General features: G+C 42.4%; 1 protein-coding gene across 1 annotated transcript in view; it reads right to left on the minus strand.

Annotated features, from left to right (window-relative positions):
- The window catches only part of APOH (apolipoprotein H), a 67,599-nt gene that overhangs the window by 18,756 nt on the left and 28,731 nt on the right, over nucleotides 1–20,112 (minus strand). Inside the window, exons 4-6 of the mRNA XM_029599334.1 lie at nucleotides 18,601–18,677; nucleotides 8,602–8,790; nucleotides 1,545–1,724 (exon numbers count right to left, since the gene is read on the minus strand). Of these exons, the coding sequence (XP_029455194.1) occupies nucleotides 1,545–1,724; nucleotides 8,602–8,790; nucleotides 18,601–18,677 (446 nt within the window). The remainder of the gene's footprint in view (nucleotides 1–1,544; nucleotides 1,725–8,601; nucleotides 8,791–18,600; nucleotides 18,678–20,112) is intronic.

Consider the following 20,112-nt stretch of genomic DNA (forward strand, 5'->3'; position numbering starts at 1 on the left):
ATGTACACCCTGGAGGAAAGGAGGAGCAGAGGTGATATGATACAGACTTTCAGATACTTGAAAGGTTTTAATGATCCAATGACAATGACAAACCTTTTCCATAGGAAAAAAATCAGCAGAACCAGGGGTCACGATTTGAAGCTCCAGGGAGGAAGATTCAGAACCAATGTCAGGAAGTATTTCTTCACGGAGAGGGTGGTGGATGCCTGGAATGCCCTTCCAAAGGAAGTGGTGAAGACCAGAACTGTGAAGGACTTCAAAGGGGCGTGGGATAAACACTGTGGATCCATAAAATCAAGAGGCCGTCAATAAAGAGTGGGTGGCTCGCCAGAATGACGGCTACTGCCTGGAGATAATACCCTTATTTAATAAACATACACATGGTTACTGTGACTCCAACATCACTCTAAGCTACAACAGCAAGAGGAAATGTGGAAAAAAGGATTCGCACTCACAAAGTGGGGAGTAGCTGGCTTGTTACGGCGGTTACTACCCCAAACCAAATAAGCCTGATACTTCACTTTCAATGCATATCCAGCATAGCTCTCTGCTTCAACGGTAGGGGAGAAGAAAAACTGATACTTCACGCATAGCTCTCTGCTTCAACGGCAGGGGAGAAGAAAAACTGATACTTCACGCATATCCAGCATAGCTCTCTGCTTCAACGGCAGGGGAGAAGAAAAACTGATACTTCACGCATATCCAGCATAGCTCTCTGCTTCAACGGCAGGGGAGAAGAAAAAAGGATTCGCACTCACAAAGCGGGGAGTAGCTGGCTTGTTACGGCGGTTACTACCCCAAACCAAATAAGCCTGATACTTCACTTTCAATGCATATCCTGCTTCAACCGCAGGGGAGAAGAAAAACTGATACTTCACGCATATCCAGCATAGCTCCCTGCTTCAACGGCAGGGGAGAAGAAAAACAACCAATAAGGGCTGAATAACACAGTCTGGGTAAAACAAATAAACATGGGTGTAGCTTGCTTATTGCGGCGGTTACTACCCCTACTACCCCTAACTAATCAAGCTTGATATTTCACTTGGTTGCAGCTCCATCACTGCTCTCTACATTAATGGTGGGGGTGGAAGAGAAATAGAACCAAAGAGCTAAGAGAAACAGATAAGTATGAGAAAAAAATGTGAAGCTTGCTGGGCAGACTGGATGGGCCGTTTGGTCTTCTTCTGCCGTCATTTCTATGTTTCTATGTTTCTATATATGTAATTGAAGCCTTCTATATGGCAGTGCACAGCATTTGCAGCAGCCTTCATGCTGACTCATAGTCTGGTTTTTTCAAAAGAAGTCCAACGGAGGAATAATGAGAGAAAAGAAAGAAATCTCGGAAATGGATACTAAAATTGTAAGCACAGCATCATGAGAAGATAACAAGTACTTTCATCTTACCATGTGCATATTTCACATTTCTAAGGAGGAGCCATAAAAACCAGGATACAAACATAGCAATCAAAAAGCAGTGAGTCTCACTTTAAGGAAAGATTTAGGAAGTTGTACGGCATTGGCTTCCTAAATATGGAGTTTTATACCTTTGCAGGAGGGTTTTATGGACCAATTTCCTGTCATTTCACATTTTGATTCTCGAGGTCCATCCAGCACATAGTTGGGTTTGCAACCATAAGTGACCACTTCCCGATAGTGGTAAAGTCTGTCAGGAGAAAAACTCATAAATCCATTCTCAATTTCAGTCGGACGTGGACATCTTATATCTGTAGGAAAAGAAATATGGAGCAAATTGTGATTCAATGCATATACGGTAATCCTTAAATGAAAATTGTAGCTTGTCTTTTCTCTCTGTCTTTTGTTACATCTTTGCATCTTTTAGAGAGAGAGTGAGGATGGGTTTATTGCTAATACAGCAGTTCAGAGACCTAGGATCCTACATACTAAGCATTTTTTCTCATTGACATAAAATGGAAGAAAATATTTCATATATCTGATCCCTTCAAGGGAAATTTTCAGCAAGGAGGATAGTTTGAAAGTCTGCTGTGAGTACTTTTGTGCCCTCGTACAAGCTTGCATTCAAAATTAAAAGAAACTTCATGGCTACCTTTAGCCATGAGAAAAATAGTTAGAAAAAAACTGAAAGGAGCAGCTACAAAGGTAAAAAGTGTGCAAGAGGTGTGGTCATTGTTAAAAAATACCATCCTAGGAGCACAATCCAGATGTATTCCACACATTAAGAAAGGTGGAAAGAAGGCAAAACGATTACCGGCATGATTAAAAGGGGAAGTGAAAGAAGCTATTTTAGCCAAAAGATCTTCATTCAAAAATTGGAAGAAGGATCCAATAGAAGAAAACAGGATAATTTATTTGAAGACTTAATTATTTGAAGACTTTTTTATACCGATATTAGTGAGGACATCATATCAGTTTACATCATAACTAAAGAGAGGAAAGTACAATGAACAGGTGGGGGGGAGAGGGCTCACATAGGAACAAGTAGACAGCAACGATTAGAGAGGAACAACATGAGGGCTGCTCAAGAGACAATTGAGAGCTGTTGGCAAGTTAAATGTATGACATTGATAAGACAGGCTAAGAGAGAATTTGTAAAGAAGTTGGCCGTAGAGTCAAAAACTCACAGTAAAAACCTTTTAAAATATATCCGAAGCAGAAAGCCTGTGAGGGAGTCAGTTGGACCGTTAGATGATCGAGGGGTTAAAGGGGCAATTAGAGAAGATAAGGCTATTGCGGAAAGATTACATGATTTTTTTGCTTCAGTGTTTACTGTATCAGAGAAGGTTTTCATGGGTAATGATTCAGATGGACTGAATCAAATCACGGTGAACCTAGAAGATGTGGTAGGCCTGATTGACAAACTGAAGAGTAGTAAATCACCTGGACCAGATGGTATACACCCCAGGGTTCTGAAGGAACTAAAAAATTAAATTTCAGACGTATTAGTAAAAATTTGTAACCTATCATTAAAATCATCCATTGTACCTGCAGACTGGAGGGTGGCTAATGTAACCCCAATATTTAAAAAGGGCTCCAGGGGCGATCCAGGAAACTAAAGGCTGGTTAGCCTCACTTCAGTGCCAGGAAAAATAGTGGAAAGTGTTCTAAATATCAAAATCACAGAACATATAGAAAGACATGGTTTAATGGAACAAATTCAGCATGGCATTACCCAAGGCAAGTCTTGCCTCACAAATCTGCTTCACTTTTTTGAAGGAGTTAATAAACATGTAGATAAAGGTGAACCGGTAGATGTAGTATATTTGGATTTTCAGAAGGCGTTTGACAAAGTTCCTCATGAGAGGCTTCTAGGAAAAGTAAAACGTCATGGGATAGGTGGCGATGTCCTTTTGTGGATTACAAACTGGCTAAAAGACAGGAAACAGAGAGTAGGATTAAATTGACAATTTTCTCAGTGGAAGGGAGTGGGCAGTAGAATGCCTCAAGGATCTGTATTGGGACCCGTACTTTTCAATATATTTATAAATGATCTGGAAAGAAATACGACAAGTGAGGTAATCAAATTTGCAGATGATACAAAATTGTTCAGAGTAGTTAAATCACAAGCAGATTCTGATAAATTGCAGGAAGACCTTCTGAGACTGGAAAATTGGGCATCCAAATGGCAGATGAAATTTAATGTGGATAAGTGCAAGGTGTTGCATATAGGGAAAAATAACCCATGCTATAGTTACACAATGTCAGGTTCCATATTAGGAACTACCACCCAAGAAAGAGATCTAGGCATCATAGTGGATAACACATTGAAATCATCGGTTCAGTGTGCTGCGGCAATCAAAAAAGCAAACAGAATGTTGGGAATTATTAGAAAGGGAATGGTGAATAAAACGGGAAAATGTCATAATGCCTCTGTATCACTCCATGGTGAGACCGCACCTTGAATACTGTGTACAATTCTGGTCACCGCATCTCAAAAAAGATATAGTTGTGATGGAGAAGGTAGAGAGAAGGGCAACCAAAATGATAAAGGGGATGAAACAGCTCCCCTATCAGGAAAGACTAAAGAGGTTAGGGCTGTTCAGCTTGGAGAAGAGAAGGCTGAGGGGGGATATGATAGAGGTGTTTAAAATCATGAGAGGACTAGAACGGGTAAATGTGAATCGGTATTTACTCTTTCGGATAATAGAAGGACTAGGAGGCACTCCATGAAGTTAGCATGTAGCACATTTAAAACTAATCGGAAAAAGTTATTTTTTACTCAATGCACAATTAAACTCTGGAATTTGTTGCCAGAGGATGTGGTTAGTGCAGTTAGAAGTAGATCTTAAAACAATACGCGATCGCATACTTTTGTTGGCGCACCAGGCGCAAACAAAAGTACGCTGGATTTTATAAGATACGTGCGTAGCCTATAAAATCCGGGATCGGCGCGCGCAAGGCTGCCGATTTTGGGCAGCCTGTGTGCGCCGAGCCGCGCAGCCTGCCTCCGTTCCCTCCGAGGCCGCTCCGAAATCAAAGCGGCCTCGGAGGGAACTTTCTTTCGCCCTCCCCTCACCTTCCCCTACCTAACCCACCCCCCCCCCCCGGCCCTATCTAAACCCCCCTTTACCTTTGTTCCTCGATTTACGCCTGCTAGAAGCAGACGTAAATCTACGCGCGCCAGCGGACTACTGGTGCGCCGTCATCCAACCCGGGGGCTGGTCCGGAGGCCTCGACCACGCCCCCGGGACGGCGCCACAGTCCCGGTCCCGCCCCCGAAACGCCACGTCCCGCCCCTGAAACACCGCGTCATTAGGCCCCGCCCCCAACACACCCCTTTTCAAAAACCCTAGGACTTACACGAGTCCCAGGGCTCTGCGCGCGCCGGCGGCCTATGCAAAATAGGTGCGCTGGTGCGGGAGGGCCCTGCACGCGTAAATCCAGCCGGATTTACGCGCACAGGGGCTTTAAAATCCGCCCCTTAGTGTAGCTGTGTTTAAAAAAGGATTGGATAAGTTCTTGGAGGAGAAGTCCATAACCTGCTATTAATTAAGTTTACTTAGAAAATAGCCACTGCTATTACTAGCAACAGTAACATGGGATAGACTTAGTTTTTCGGTACTTGCCAGGTTCTTATGGCCTGGATTGGCCACTGTTGGAAACAGGATGCTGGACTTGATGGACCCTTGGTCTGACCCAGTATGACAAGTTCTTATGTTCTTACTGAGGAGAGGACCATTTTAAGTGCCTTTGAAACTTTTCTACCCTATGGGGTATTTATTTGACAAAGGGGCCTGATGTACTAACCCATGGAATTTCCTGCAGGTTACCGGCCTGTGCTGGTAGCAAATATGCACACAAAATTTCCTGGCAGACATCTAAAAAAGGGTATACCGGCATTAACAATAAAGAGGAACAAAATTTGCTCATTGGTGTATGTCCAGCATGGGTGTAAATCACGAAAGCGGCATGGCACTTTCGCTTATTTTAGCACCCCACCATTTTATTCTTTTTATTTCATTTTACAAATGATTTACATTTTTTTAAATTTTATTTTCTATATTATTAAAATCTTATGTGTAACTTCCAATCTCTTGATCTGTTTATCCAATCTCACAGTTTTATACAGCTAGCTCTCTTGTTATTGCGTCCAGTCTCTCAGTTTTACTTAAGGAGGGTGGCTCATTCTATACATTTCAAACAGAGAAACAAGTCTCCTGTGAACTCACTGTACTTAGCCACAACTTCTTGTATTGCCCGACACTGCCAATGTTTCGGTGGTGTTCTACCTGCTTCAGGGGTTCAAGAGACAATTCTTCAAAGTAAAGAGAAGCTGCAAAGCATCTAAAAATACAACGTAAGAAAACCACCAATGTGCTATTTACAAGATTAAAGGAGAGAATTCAGTTTCAGCGTGCCATTGCTGAAGCGTCATGGCGTCACAATCTCTCCGTTTTTTTAAACCCGAAGGAACCAATCACAAAACTGAAACCTCTGACATCATAGTAACCAGGTAGAAAAAGCCTTCATGAAGAGTACTTTTAATAAATCTAAAATTTGGGGCATAAACAGTTCTTAAAAAACCTTGAAGAAGGAAAGAATATTTTTATCTTTTCTTCTTAACTCTCTTAAAAAAAAGTGAAACCATTCTAGTTCCTTGTGTAAGCCTTTCGGGATCACTGTATCCCACTTATATATAAACTGTTGTTCTAATTGTAAAAGCTTTTTATCCATTTCTCCTCTTCTTGGTGTTCTATGTAGTTGAATCAGAGCTGCAGATATTAACTCTTCTATGGAGTGGGTTGCTGCCAACCAATGGCTCACCAACGGTGCTTCGATTTTTTTGTCTGTGAATGCTACTTAAATGCTCCTGAATGCGTTGTTTGAATTTTCCTATGGTTTTTCCTTTATAGATAAAATTACAGGGGCACGATATGAATATGATGTAAATAACCCCTTGGGAGTCACATGAAAGACACTGTGTGATTTTAAAGGGTTTACGATGAGGTATGTTAAACAGTATGTTTGCAAATGCATGAATTGCAAGCCTGAAAACCAGTTTGTGTTTAAAAAAAAAAAGCAAAAGTGCCATGCCACTTTCGTGATTTACACCCATGCCGGGCATACACCAATGAGCAAATTTTGTTCCTCTTTATTGTTATGCTGGACCGTTGTTTGAGGACAATTCAAAGGTATTTTGTTTTTGAGACATCTAAAAAAGACAACTACGCTTCTTTGAGGAAAAATTATCTTTTTTGCAAAATCTGGCCACAAAGATGTCTTTCTGTGCCGGTTTTCACTGATTTCTGCATTAATGAGCTGCTTTGCATGGTATTGCATCACAGCAGCCCATTAATACAGAACTGTAGTAACCATTCGTGCAGGGCAGACTACATTTTACTAGCTGTGATGCAGAAATTTTGCAAATGTGTTCTCAAACCATGGACAAGTTCAAAGTGCCAGTATACCTGGGCATTTCTGGTCGTTTGCCCATTGTTATGTGCATAGACCCCCTGTCTACGAAAGCATTCACAGTTTGGTGCCTAGTCTTCAAAAGTAGAAACTTTCATCTTGCACACTTAAGGGCTGATTTAAAAAATCATTTACACACTTAAAACTATGCTTTAAATGTATAAATGCACTTTACCCATGTAAGTGGGTTTTTGAAAATTGCTGCAATATATGTCATTGAATTGTCCATAGGTTTTATATGTGTAAGTGCACTTTACGCACACAAATGACTTTTTAAAATTGCTACAATAGTATGTTACATTTACACATGCAATTCCTTTTACAATTTACCTGATATTGTTTAGTTTATAACAACTAAAAGATGAATAACCTGGGTGATCTGGCTGCTGCCTGATTGGTACTGAGGAAATGTGATAACGATTTATGCAGAGTTCAGAAAGTGAAATACTTTTTTATTGTTCTCTGCTTTTTTTTTTTTTTCAGCACTTTAAACAATTCCTGGATGTTTTTCATGAATACATATACAAATGCAGTGAATTTGCCTGCAGAGACTACATTAGTGTATATTAGACTGTATTAGAATTAGGTGCACGTAATGCAGTAACCTTTCATAATAGTGGTAACTTTATAGATTGTGATACCTGTTAGAGTAACAAAATTAATGTTGTAGTATAGAAGTTTTAAGACTGCAGAGAATTCAGGAAAGCCTGGGTTGAACGTGCACAGAATATTCTTAGGTACAAAGAAGTGAAAGGTAAGCCAGGGGCTGATGGGAATCAGTGGCAATGCACCAGGGAATAGTGAGGGTTGTACACAAAAATAATAGGAGGCAGGTGATACCTTATAGACTAACCAATTTACTGAGGCATGAGCTTTCAAGGACAGAGTCCACTTCGTCAGGGCTGTATACGAAGAACATATTGATTTCATTTCTTTTTTTTTGTTTGGTTTAGTGTTTTAAATGTTTTTCATTTTGTTGATATTTATTTCACTTTCTTTTATTCACTTGAAATGAAATAAACACCAAAGCAAAAAAAAAAAGAAAACCATAAGGAAAAGAAGGGACCATAACGCATTTTGATGAATGACCCTGTGCGTTAGCTGGATATGTCTATCCAGCTAACTTAGATACATGGCTAACTTTTCAAAATTGACTCAAAGAAGATTAGTTGACTCGTTTTACTATTTTACATATGCTACATTAGTTATTAGAATCCAATTCAGTTCAGTGAGCTTGCACAGATTGACCTGAATCTGAAATTCTTGAGAGAAGGACTGGGGTCTAGGATGACTGTCAGAATTGGATCAAACTGGCTTGAAAGGAGGCAGGTCCTGTGGGTCAAGTAACAGCACATGTCAGGTCTTTGTGTGCCACAGATGTGGTGCACTCAGGCCCAGGGAAGGAGGGCAAATGTCTGCCTCTGCTAGTCAACAAATGACACTGAAAGTGCACCTCCCTCCAGCTCTTGCTCCAATGAGGGCTCCCAGAATTGCCTGAGCATGCCACCTGAAGAAGGGGTGAGGGGCTCAAAGATGAGGAATCAAAGGCAGAAAAGCCAAAAAAAAGTAATTAAAGGTAACATTGGAGAATGATTTGAGAAAATTATGAGGTTACCTGATATAATTGCTTATATTCTTTGTGAAAATATACATATTTGGCACTCTAAACAACCTTGCCATTTTATCATTGTGTGTTTTTAGTTTATTACTCACCTCGGCATTCTGGAAAATCACTCCAATTGCCATTAGCTAAGCAGCTAACTGTTTCGTTTCCAAACAAAGCATAGTTTGGCAGACACGAGTATCTAACCACATCTTGGAAAATGGACACGTTCCCAGTCTTTGGCAGATGGAAAACAATTTTTCCAAATTCAGGAACAGGGGGGAAAGGACACGTCACAGCTGGAAAAGCAGAACATTGTAAGTCTTGACTACTACAAACTTGAAGACCTGAGAAGCTCTACCCAGCCTATAGCAATGACCCCTTCAGCAACATGAAGGGTGCAGCTTTCTAAAAATTATCACCAATGAAATCACAAAAAACCCCCAATAGCATGAATCTCGTGCAATAGCCAATATATTAAAAATCTTGCTATAATAATAAATAAGGGCTTATTTAAAGAGTGACCATCATAAAGTGCTTGAGGCTTTCCAAACTGGATCTGCCCTGTTTAGCACTGGACTTTGTAATCATCCGTCACTCTGTATGTGTGTGTAGAATGCTTATAATGATAGCTCATTTTTACAAGCATCCACATGAATAGCTATCTCCACACTTATCTGAGAAATGTCCACTGTGTTGGCGAGCCTCTTGATGGATCAGTGTCCTATATTGCAATGTTTCGGAGTCTTTATAAATCTCCTTCTTCAGGGAAAAGATTTGCATATGTCGACCAATATCATTTGTATGGTCAGTCATATCCTGCGTGCTGAGTGCTGTACAGCACCTTGATGTTCTACTGCTGAACAAATTTGCTTTACAGCGCTCAGCACGTAGGATATGACTGACCATACAAATGATATTGGTCCACATATGCGAATCTTTTCCCTGAAGAAGGAGATTTATAAAGACTCCGAAACATTGCAATATAGGACACTGATCCATCAAGAGGCTCGCCAACACAGTGGACATTTCTCAGATAAGTGTGGAGATAGCTATTCATGTGGATGCTTGTAAAAATGAGCTATCATTATAAGCATTCTACACACACATACAGAGTGACGGATGATTACAAAGTCCAGTGCTAAACAGGGCAGATCCGGTTTGGAAAGCCTCAAGCACTTTATGATGGTCACTCTTTAAATAAGCCCTTATTTATTATTATAGCAAGATTTTTAAAAATTATCACCAGCATGATCTAAGTAATTGCAAATAAAACAAGATAATAATAAGTACTTGTGGTAATCTTATAAGATATGGTATGCACCACTTATACTGATATAATACCTTTCTTCAGCAATCTCACCCACCAAATATAGTACCACAATCAATTTTCTAAGTTACAGGCCGATACAGTACAGTGCGCTCCAGCGGAGTGCACTGTTAACCCGCGATTGGATGCGTGTTTTCGACGCGCTAGCTTTACCCCTTATTCAGTAAGGGGTAATAGCACGTCGAAAACGCGTGTCCAATCCCCCCGAACCTAATAGCACCCGCAACATGCAAATGCATGTTGATGGCCCTATTAGGTACTCCCACGCGATTCAGAAAGCAAAATGTGCAGCCAAGCCGCACATTTTACTTTCAGAAATTAGCGCCTACCCAAAGGTAGGCGTTAATTTCTCTGGGCACCAGGAAAGTGCACAGAAAAGCAGTACAAACTGCTTTTCTGTGCACCCTCTGACTTAATATCATGGCGATATTAAGTTGAGGACCCGAAACTTAAAAAAAGTTTAAAAAAAAAATTTTGAAATAGGCCCGTGGCTTGCGGGTTGAAAACCGGACGCTCAATTTTGCCGCCATACGGTTTCCGAACCCGTGGCTGTCAGCGGGTTTGAGAACCAATGCTGGCAAAATTGAGCGTCAGCTGTCAAACCCGCTGACAGCCACCGCACCTATCCGAAAAGAGGCGCTAGGGACGCGCTAGTGTTCCTAGCGCCTCTTTTTACTGCTGGCCCTAATTTAAATATTTTAGTTTACTGGATCGCGTGCACAGGACACTGGCCTGTGCGCGCGCCGGGAGAGCGGGCACTTGCCCGCTCTCCCGCGAACTTTACTGTATCGACCAGCTAATGAATTAAAGCAATACAATATTTATTATACCATATATGGCTGATCCAATGGAAGAATGAATTGATTGTATTACAAATGATACAACAGACAGATAAAAAAAATAAACAAATAGAAAACTGGCATAGAAGTGTCATTAAACAGATTGGTTAATTTATTGATGGATACAGATCATAGGGGGTTATTTTCCAAGCTGCGTTATGGGCGTTTTGCATGCGTTAAGGTGTTTTCTGCATGGTGTGATGCTAATTTAGAAAAGGGTTGGAGTTTGGGGCAGGATTTCTGGCCAAAGGGCTGGCTTCACAATGCCATATCACAACTACACATCTTTCATTTGTGTTAAGCTGTGTGACATGGCTACAACCACTGGGGGGGTGGGGAGAGAGAGAGATAGACTAGCTAGAAAGCCTTCATAGTAGTTAGGTATTTATACCTCTATAGGAGGCCCACCTAGTTTCTCAAAGTGAGGTTTATGTATTAGTGTAGCGGTTAGGGGCCACTGTGACATTCAGAGTGAGACGTAAGAACAGAATAGTACACTCTTGTGAAAATTTGATGTCCTTCGGAGTGAGGAAACTCATCCAAAGATGAGATTTGTACAATGTTCTCTCAACCTAGCTACGGTCTGGCTCCTGGCAGCATCTCCAACTGCAACAGTGCCCCTTGGTTCCTCAAGAGTACACTGCAATACCTCATTCAGCTCTTGATGCAACTCTGTGGACAACATCCATATTTCAGCTACCGTCTGTGTCCATTCCTGACTTTGAGTCTCCATAGCCAGTCATTCCTGACTTAGCCATTCCTCTCCCTCAGCACTGCTTCTTGGGCCTGGAAAACTTTCATGATATCATACTCTACCACTTCTCAAGCCCTATGGCTCCTCTTTCTTCTTTCGCATGCACTGCAGTATACCTAATGGATCCAGACCAAGGTTTTGGTAATACTGCCAGGTCTCTAAGCAGTTGGTTCCACCCACAAAGCTCTCTCTCCCTTTGTGGGATTTAAGGTGGACCAGGCTTCTAGCTTGGTCTAGCACACACAAAGAGGGGAAAAACAGGGTCACTCTGTTACTGATGCGTTACAATAAGCCTAGTACTTTATGGGTTCCAAATTTCTTTTTTTTGTTGGGTTTTCTGGTTGGCACCACAGCAGTGTTGGCCACAGGGCCAGCTGGCATCAATTTTATTAAATGGTTCTTCTTCGCCAGCAACTGGAACTGGAGGTACAGGCCTGGGTGTGGACTTAACTCGAGTTTCACCCTGGAAGGGTCTTCTGGGAGTCTTGGTCTCTTGAACCTTGTCACGAAGTCAGCGATCAATTCTTGTTGCCAACTTCACCAGTTCAGCCAAGGTCTCAGGCATTTCACGAGCAGCGAGCTCGTCCTCTCATCCTTCAGATGAGAGTTCAGTCCTTCAAAGAAGAGGGTCATCAGGCATTTAGGGTCCCAATATAATTCAGATGCCAGTATCTTGAATTTGATAGCGGTCAGCCAAAGATTTGCTACCTTGCTTCAGCTGAACCAAAGAAGATCCTGCAGTGGTATATTGGGCAGGGTCATCAAAAACTGATTTGAATAGCTTGAGGAATCCTTCAATGTCATGTAGAATAGGATCCTCGCGCTCCCACAGCGAAGAGGCCCATGTCAATGCTCCTCCATCCAGATAAGACAGGATATAAGTGGTCTTGGCATAAGCTGTGGGGAAATGGCTAGGTTGTAGGGAGAAGTGCATGCAACATTGATTAATAAAACCTCTGCATCTCCAAACCTCCCCTGAGAAGCGTGTAGGAGCAGACAGAGGTACAATAGTCTTGACCGTCATCTCTGGCAGTGTAGCTTTTTTACCTGTGGTGGTAGGTAAATTCATCTCTGTATGCAGCAAGCTGAATGCAGTAGTCAAACTCTCCAGTGCACTCTGCTGTTCGGAGATTCGCTGGGCCAGGCCTGGAATGGCCTGCAATGCAGTGAGCTGAGCCAAATCCATGGAGTTAGCAATCTGTTATGGTTAAGCAGTGTTTGGGTGGATTCTTGGGTACTGTGGCAGATGACCACGCCCATGGGGAGGAGCCCCGTGAGCGCCACAGTACTGGGCTAAATGCAGACGCCATACACAGAGTTAAGTTATTTTATTAAACAGCTTGAGGTCTACCACCAGAGGTGGCAGTAGTGAGGTACTCTGGATGTAGCAGTCTCAGGACCCTCGGCAGAGGGGATCCTTCTCACCCTGTTGGTAAAGGGGGATTCCGGTGCAGGTTTCCCAGCAAGGCAGTACTGTGGATGAGATAGACTGAGAGTTAGATTACTCACTAGATGGTTGCTGTTGGTATGTGATTACACCAGGTTGAAGAAGTTAGGTAGCGGCACCGAGGCAGGGAGAGCAGACCCTCGAGGAGCAAGTACCTGATCCCTGTAAGGCACCTGAAATAAAGCAGAGGGCCCCCGAGGAGCGGGTACCCAGTTTAGCAATACCCCGAAGGGCAGAGAGAGAGCTTCCAGCAGCAGAATGGAAGCGGCAGAGTAGCTTAGAACCGGCCGAAACCAATCCTTTGCTAACTCAACGAGCTAGCAAACCTCCCCCGAGAAGCGTGTAGGAGCAGATAGAGGTACAATAGTCTTGACCATCATCTCTGGCGGTGTAGCTTCTTTACCTGTGGTGGTGGGTAAATTCATCTGTGTATGCAGCAAGTTGAATGCAGTAGTCAAACTGCATACCCGGTATATACCCGGTTGGCATGACGTTAGTAGAGGGAACGTCCCTGAGGTTCGCGTCAATGCTGGAATAAAGACGTGGGTGGCATGTGTGCACGCACCCTAGTAAGCCCTTGGGAGGAGCATGGCGGGAGGCAGCACCATAGCCATTCCGGGAATGCTGGAGAGGTTGGCTTGTCGACGTGGCGGCAGCCATTTTCCCCAAGGATGCGGGAGGAGCCGTGAACAAGGTGAGGCAAACGGGACAAAGCCGTCTAGCACTGACGGATGCAACAATTATAAGCATGGACAAAACAATACTAAGTATTGAAACAGCTGTTAAAACAAATTAATATGTCTAAAAAACAGAACTAGAATGATAAAAATATGAAGGGCAATATATCTCAGTATAAAATAAATAACCTTAAACAAATTTTAATATCTAAAAATAAGATAAATTAAAAAGAAAAGTTTTAATTTGCTTCTTAAAATTCTTTAGGGAATCACATTGTCTGACATCAATTGGGAAAGAATTCCAAAGAGTAGGTACGGCAACAGAGAATGCGCACTTGCGGGTAGTATGTAATGCTGTGACTCTTGGGGACGGGATCTCCAAGAGTCCTCACTGAGAAGAGCACAAGCTCTCATAGGTTGGTAAAATTTTAAAATTGCATTTGCCCAGAGGCATGACTGGTCCCTCTGCTTTCTTTCAGGTGCCTTACAGGGAACAGGTACTCGCTCCTCGAGGGCTTGCTCTCCCTGCCTCGATGCCTGTACCATCTACAAAATACCTGGTGGAATCGTACAGCTACAGCAAACACCTAGTGAGTACACTAACTCTCAGTCTATATCATCCACAGTATCTCCTCGCTGGGAGACCTGCTGCAGAACCTCCTGATGTCATCTAGGAGAGAAGGGCTCCCTCTGCCGAGGTCCCTGAGACTGCAACTACGGATTGCCTCACTACTGCCACCTGGTGGCTCTCTTCAAGCTGTCTAAATAAAGAACTATTGTGTTTTGTGTGTATGAGTCTAGTCCTCACGGGGCTCCTCCCTATGGGCGTGGTCTTCTCCACAGCACCCAAGGATCCACCAAACACACGGAACCATAAGAGGCACTTTCAGATGTAGGAGTGCCTAGCATTTCTATTGAGGGGGCATTCATCCATGGGGGTGGTTTGTGTTTGTGTGGATTACATGTTCTCAATGGAGCTAATTGATCGAGTACAGAGTTAAAGGTGGATGTCCAGTGGCAAAATGTGTCAGTAAAGTTATCTAGACACAAGTTTGGAAGTAAAGGTGTAAAAGATTCTTGAAATAGTGAAATATCAATAGGACCACGACATGGAGTAGAGGCAACGGCCTGTGGATGAAGGGAAGTGTCAGGAGAAATGGGTGGCAGGGAAGCTGCATAGCAGGCTGGATCGCTACATAGTAATAAAGACCAAATCATCCATCCAGCCTGCCCAGCAAGCTTCTTAGTTCTCTGCTTCAATGGCAGGGGAGAAGAAAAACTGATACTTCACACATCCAGCAGAGCTCTCTGCTTCAACGGCAGGGGAGAAGAAAAGAGGGTTCGCACTCACAAAGCGGGGAGTAGCTGGCTTGTTACGGCGGTTACTACCCCAAACCAAATGTGCCTGATACTTCACTTTCGATGCATATCCAGCATGGCGCTCTGCTTCAACAGCATGGGAGAAGACTGATACTTCACGCATATCCAGCATAGCTCTCTGCTTCAACGGCAGGGGAGAAAAAAAGAAAACTGATACTTCACGCATATCCAGCATAGCTCCCTGCTTCAACGGCAGGGGAGAAGAAAAACAACCAATAAGGGATGTATAACATAGTCTGGGTAAAACAAATAAGCATGGGTATAGCTTGCTTATTGGCAGGGGAGAAGCTTGCTTATTGGCAGGGGAGAAGAAAAACAACCGATAAGGGCTGTACAACATAGTCTGGGTAAAACAAATAAGCATGGGTGTAGCTTGCTTATTGCGGCGGCTACTACCCCTAACTAATCAAGCTAGATATTTCACTTGGATGCAGCTCCATCACTGCTCTCTACATTAAAGGTGGGGGTGGAAGGGAAATAGAACCAAGAGCTAAGAGAAACAGATAAGTATGAGAGAAAAAAATGTGTGAAGCTTGCTGGGCAGACTGGATGGGCCATTTGGTCTTCTTCTGCCGTCATTTCTATGTTTCTATGTTTCTTTGTAACTGCTGCTTGATACAGGTTACCCCCAAGGCTTATGTTAAGGGTAGTAATATTAAAAATCAAAACCAAGCAACTGTGAAACCTATAACAAAATTACTGCTAGCAACATTTTTACAGAGAGAGTAGCCTTCCTGATCATTCATACAAAGTTGTTGCTTGAACGTGCTTTGCTTTTGGACTTGGCCATAGAAGCAGTTCTGTGCTTTTTCCCTAATGTCTGCATGTCCATGTCCATAAAAGTCAGGACCCAATGTTGATCATCATCTGAATCCAATTCCCCCTTTCTCCCCCCACCACTGTCAAATCATGTAAGCTAATTGGTTAAGGGTAGTAATCCCCAAGCCTTCTGTGAGGGGCATTAGCTGCCACTCTATGGTGGCTACCCTCCATGCACCCTTTTCTTAATTTTCAACTCTAGCTTTAAGGATCCATAGTTTTTATACATGGCCTTTTTGAATTTGTTTACTGTTTTTGTCTTCACCACCTCTGCTGGAAGGGCATTCCAGGCATCCACCACCCTCTCCATGAAGAAATATTTCCTGACGTTGGATCTAAGTTGTCTCCCCTGAAGTTTCATATCATGACCCCTTGTTCTACTGTTTGCTTTCCTCTACAAAATCATGAAAGGACTTGAACAAGTAAATGTGAAACAGTTATTTATTATTTCGGATAATACAAGGACTAGGGGGCATTCCATGAAGTTAGCAAGTAATTCATTTAAAACAAATCAGAGAAAATGATTTTTCCACTCAATGCACAATTAAGCTCTGGAATTTGTTGCCAGAGGATGTGGTTAAGGTATAGTATAGCTGGGTTAAAAACAATTTGGATAAGTTCTTGGAGGAGAAGTCCATAAACTGCTATTAATCATTAGGGAATAGCCATTGTTGTTGCTTACATTAGAAACATGGGATCTATTTATTGTTTGAGTACTTGCAAGGTACTTGTGACTTGGATTGGACACTATTGGAGACAGCATACTAGACTTGATGGACCTTTGGTCTGACCCAGTCTGGCATATTTTGCGGCAGATTTTAAAACCTGCGCAAGGGGGTGCACAATTGTGCAACTTGCGTGTGCCGAGCCGCAGAGCCGCCTCGGAGGGAACGGGGGCAGGCTGCGCGGCTTGGCACGCGCATGTTGCACAATTGTTCACCCCCTTGCGCATGTTATAAAATCGGGCGTAGATTTGTTCATGCCGGGTTGCACAAACAAATCTGCGCCCACGCGCAGGTTTTAAAATCTCCCCAAAATATGCCAGACTGGGTCAGACCAAGGGTCCATCAAGTCCAGTATGCTGTCTCCAATAGTGTCCAATCCAAGTCACAAGTACCTTGCAAGTAATCAAACAATAAATAGATCTCAAGTAACTAATGTAGGCAACAACAATGGCTATTCCCTATTCCCTAATCCGAAATCGGAGTGGCCTTGGAGGGAACTTTCCTTCCGCCCTCCCGCACCTTCCCCTCCCCTCCCCTACCTAACCCGCCCCCCCCCAGCCTTATCTAGAACCTCCCCTTACCTTTGTTGAAGAAGTTACGCGCGGCGGCCAATGGCCGGCCCGCGATCCCTGGCACAGCGGCAAATGGCCGCTGTGCCTGGAGGCTCAAGCCACACCCTGCCATGCCCCCAGACTGCCCTCGACCACCCACACCCCACCCCTTTTTGCAAGCCCCGGGACATACGCGCGTCCCAGGGCTTGCGTGCACCGCCGAGCCTATGCAAGATAGGCTCGGCGCGCGTAGGGGGAGGCAAGGGGAGGTTTTGGGGGGTTGCACGCATATCTCACGAGCGCAACCCTTTGAAAATCTACCCCTTTATGTTCTCTGGAAAAGGTTTGAGGAACATATATCTTTAAAACCATTCAGGTATCTCAAGGTCTATATCATCTCCCCAGCACCTTCTCTTTTCCAGGGTATACATATTCAGATCCTCCATCCTCTCCAGATAAGTCTTCCAGTACAGACCCCACACCATTTTGGTCACCCTTCTCTGGATCGTCTCCATCCTGTCTTTATTCTTTTTCAGATACGGTCCAGAAATGAACACAGTACTCCAGGTGAAGACTCATCAAGACCTGTACAAGGGTATTATTACATCTTTTTCTTACTGGTTATTCCTCTCTCTATGCATCCCAGCATTATTCTGGCTTTAGCTATCACCTTGTCACATTGCCTTGCCTCCTTCAGATCAGCAGACACTATCACCCCAAGGTCCCTCTCTCAATCCATGCGCATTAGTCTTTCACCTCCCATCACATACAACTCTTTTAGATTACCACACCCCATATGTATGACTCTGCATTTCTTGGCATTGAATCCCAGCTGCCAAGTCTTTGATCACTCTTCAAGCTTTCTTAAATCACTTTTCATTCTCTCTACTCCTTCAGATGTATCCACTCTGTTGCAGATCTTAGTATCATCCACAAGACAGAGCTGGAAGGCTCTGACAGTAGCATGTCTGGAGAGGTGTGTTAAAAATATAAATTCTTAAAGCAAATAAAATATGACTAATTCTACCTGGCACCCAAAAAATATAGTGATAGGAAGGTAGGCAGGTATAAATAGAGAGAAATTTATTTAGACTCTGGGGTTTGTTGGCAGGGGATGTGGTTAGTGCAGTTAGTGTATCTGGGTTAAAAAAGGTTTGGATAAGTTCTTGGAGAAGTCCATTACCTGCTATTAATCAAGTTGACTTAGTAAATAGCCACTGCTATTACTAGCATCAGTAGCATGGGATATACTTGGTTTTTGGGTACTTGCCAGGTACTTGTGGCCTGGATTGGCCACTGTTGGAAACAGGATGCTGGGCTTGATGGACCCTTGGTCTGACCCAGTATGGCATGTTCTCATGTTCTTATCTAGCTTAATTCATAACATAGTGCTCAAGACATGTTACAATTTATCAATATAAAAATTATAACAAAAATAACAATTTAAATAAATAAATACATTTATGCCAACAATATATTTACTAATACTGCAAACAACAGGGATTCTTTTGGATAGTAGAAACATTGTTGATACAACAAAGAAGCAATGGTAAGCAAATGAGGCAATAATCGATCTTCTATACATACGCTCACAAATAGGCAGTTCTTCATTCCACTCTGCTTTCTCATTGCACTGACTGCTGTTGGCTCCTTTAAGAATGTACCTGAGCAGCAAGAGATCATAACAGCTTTATTACATTTGATTTCATGAAAACAGTGTAGCAAACAGTCTTCATCCCATCAACAACATCAATCTCACTGTCTCATTTAAGTACTGGGAGCGGCGGCCCTTTTCTTCCTGCTTAGACTCAAGTCTTATCATTTCAATTATATGGCCAAGATTTGTTTCCAGTTCCAAAAACTCACAAGGGAGATGTAAAAATGTAATCATTCACAAAACCCCTGCCCACAAAATAAGAAACATACAGAAAAGAAAGTGAAAAGATTAAACAGTAAAATAAGAATTGCATGTGAGCACAAAAAGAAGTCACAAATGCAAAAGGGAACTGAAATATCTTCAGTCTTTTTCCAGAAAGTTAATATTTTATTGAAGAAAAAAGATTAGAACAGTTAAACCTCCAATCCTCTGCAGCAAAAGCTATTTATGCTAACATTACATGACTTCATTTTCAAGATATTTTATTGAGCCCTTACAAAGAGATGGGTTGCATGAGATGGGTTGGATTCATCCATAAATATAACTGTCCAAGGTCAGACTCCTTGTTTCTGAAGACCAAAATAATCTTGTTGATGCCTCTCCTGCTAGATTTATTGATTTATCCAGCAGCAATTTTAATTCTTCTGTGAACTTATGCTAACTTTATAATTATTTGTAATTGTGCCATTTAAACAAAATGTCTTTTTTGTAACGTGTAAGTTAACATTTCAGGTAACAGATTCTTCACCATAAGTCCATCCTTATGAAATTTTACCACCCAAATATGTATAGAATCGAAGTGATATTATCATTTTGCATGGTGAGGTGGCTATCTCAGATGACAAGATTTTTTTTATATATATACTTTATATTTATTGAAAATTTCAAATATAACAAAAGAATACTTGCACAGAAAAACTGACAAATTTGGCAAAGAAAATATATATTAAATATTTATATAGCCAAAAAGAAATAAATCATTAGCCAGAAAACTCATGGTTTACAGGAAATACAGAGGGAACCCAAGATTAGGAAAAAAAATAGTCGGTATTCATATAACATTGCAAGGTCACTATCCAAATGCCATTTAGATGGATAACTGAAAATGTGTCTGCCTAAATGACTTATCCGGGTCTATTTAATGTTTATTCGACTAAATTCTGGCCAAGTACCAACTTACCCGGCCAAGTCGGGGGTGTTCCAGGGCATAACTGGAAGGAGTTGAGTTATCTAGCTAACTCTCAGGCCGACACAGTTTTCGATGCGCTAGCGTAACCCCTTATTCAGTAAGGGGTCGAAAATGTGCGTCCAACCCCCCCCCCCCCCCCGAGACTAATAGTGCCCGCAACATGCAAATGCATGTTGATGGCCCTATTAGTCATTCCCATGTGATACAGAAAGTAAAATGTGCAGCCAAGCCGCACATTTTACTTTAAGAAATT

The sequence above is a fragment of the Rhinatrema bivittatum genome, chromosome 4 (genome assembly GCF_901001135.1).
Source record: "Rhinatrema bivittatum chromosome 4, aRhiBiv1.1, whole genome shotgun sequence".
Classification (NCBI taxonomy): domain Eukaryota; kingdom Metazoa; phylum Chordata; class Amphibia; order Gymnophiona; family Rhinatrematidae; genus Rhinatrema; species Rhinatrema bivittatum.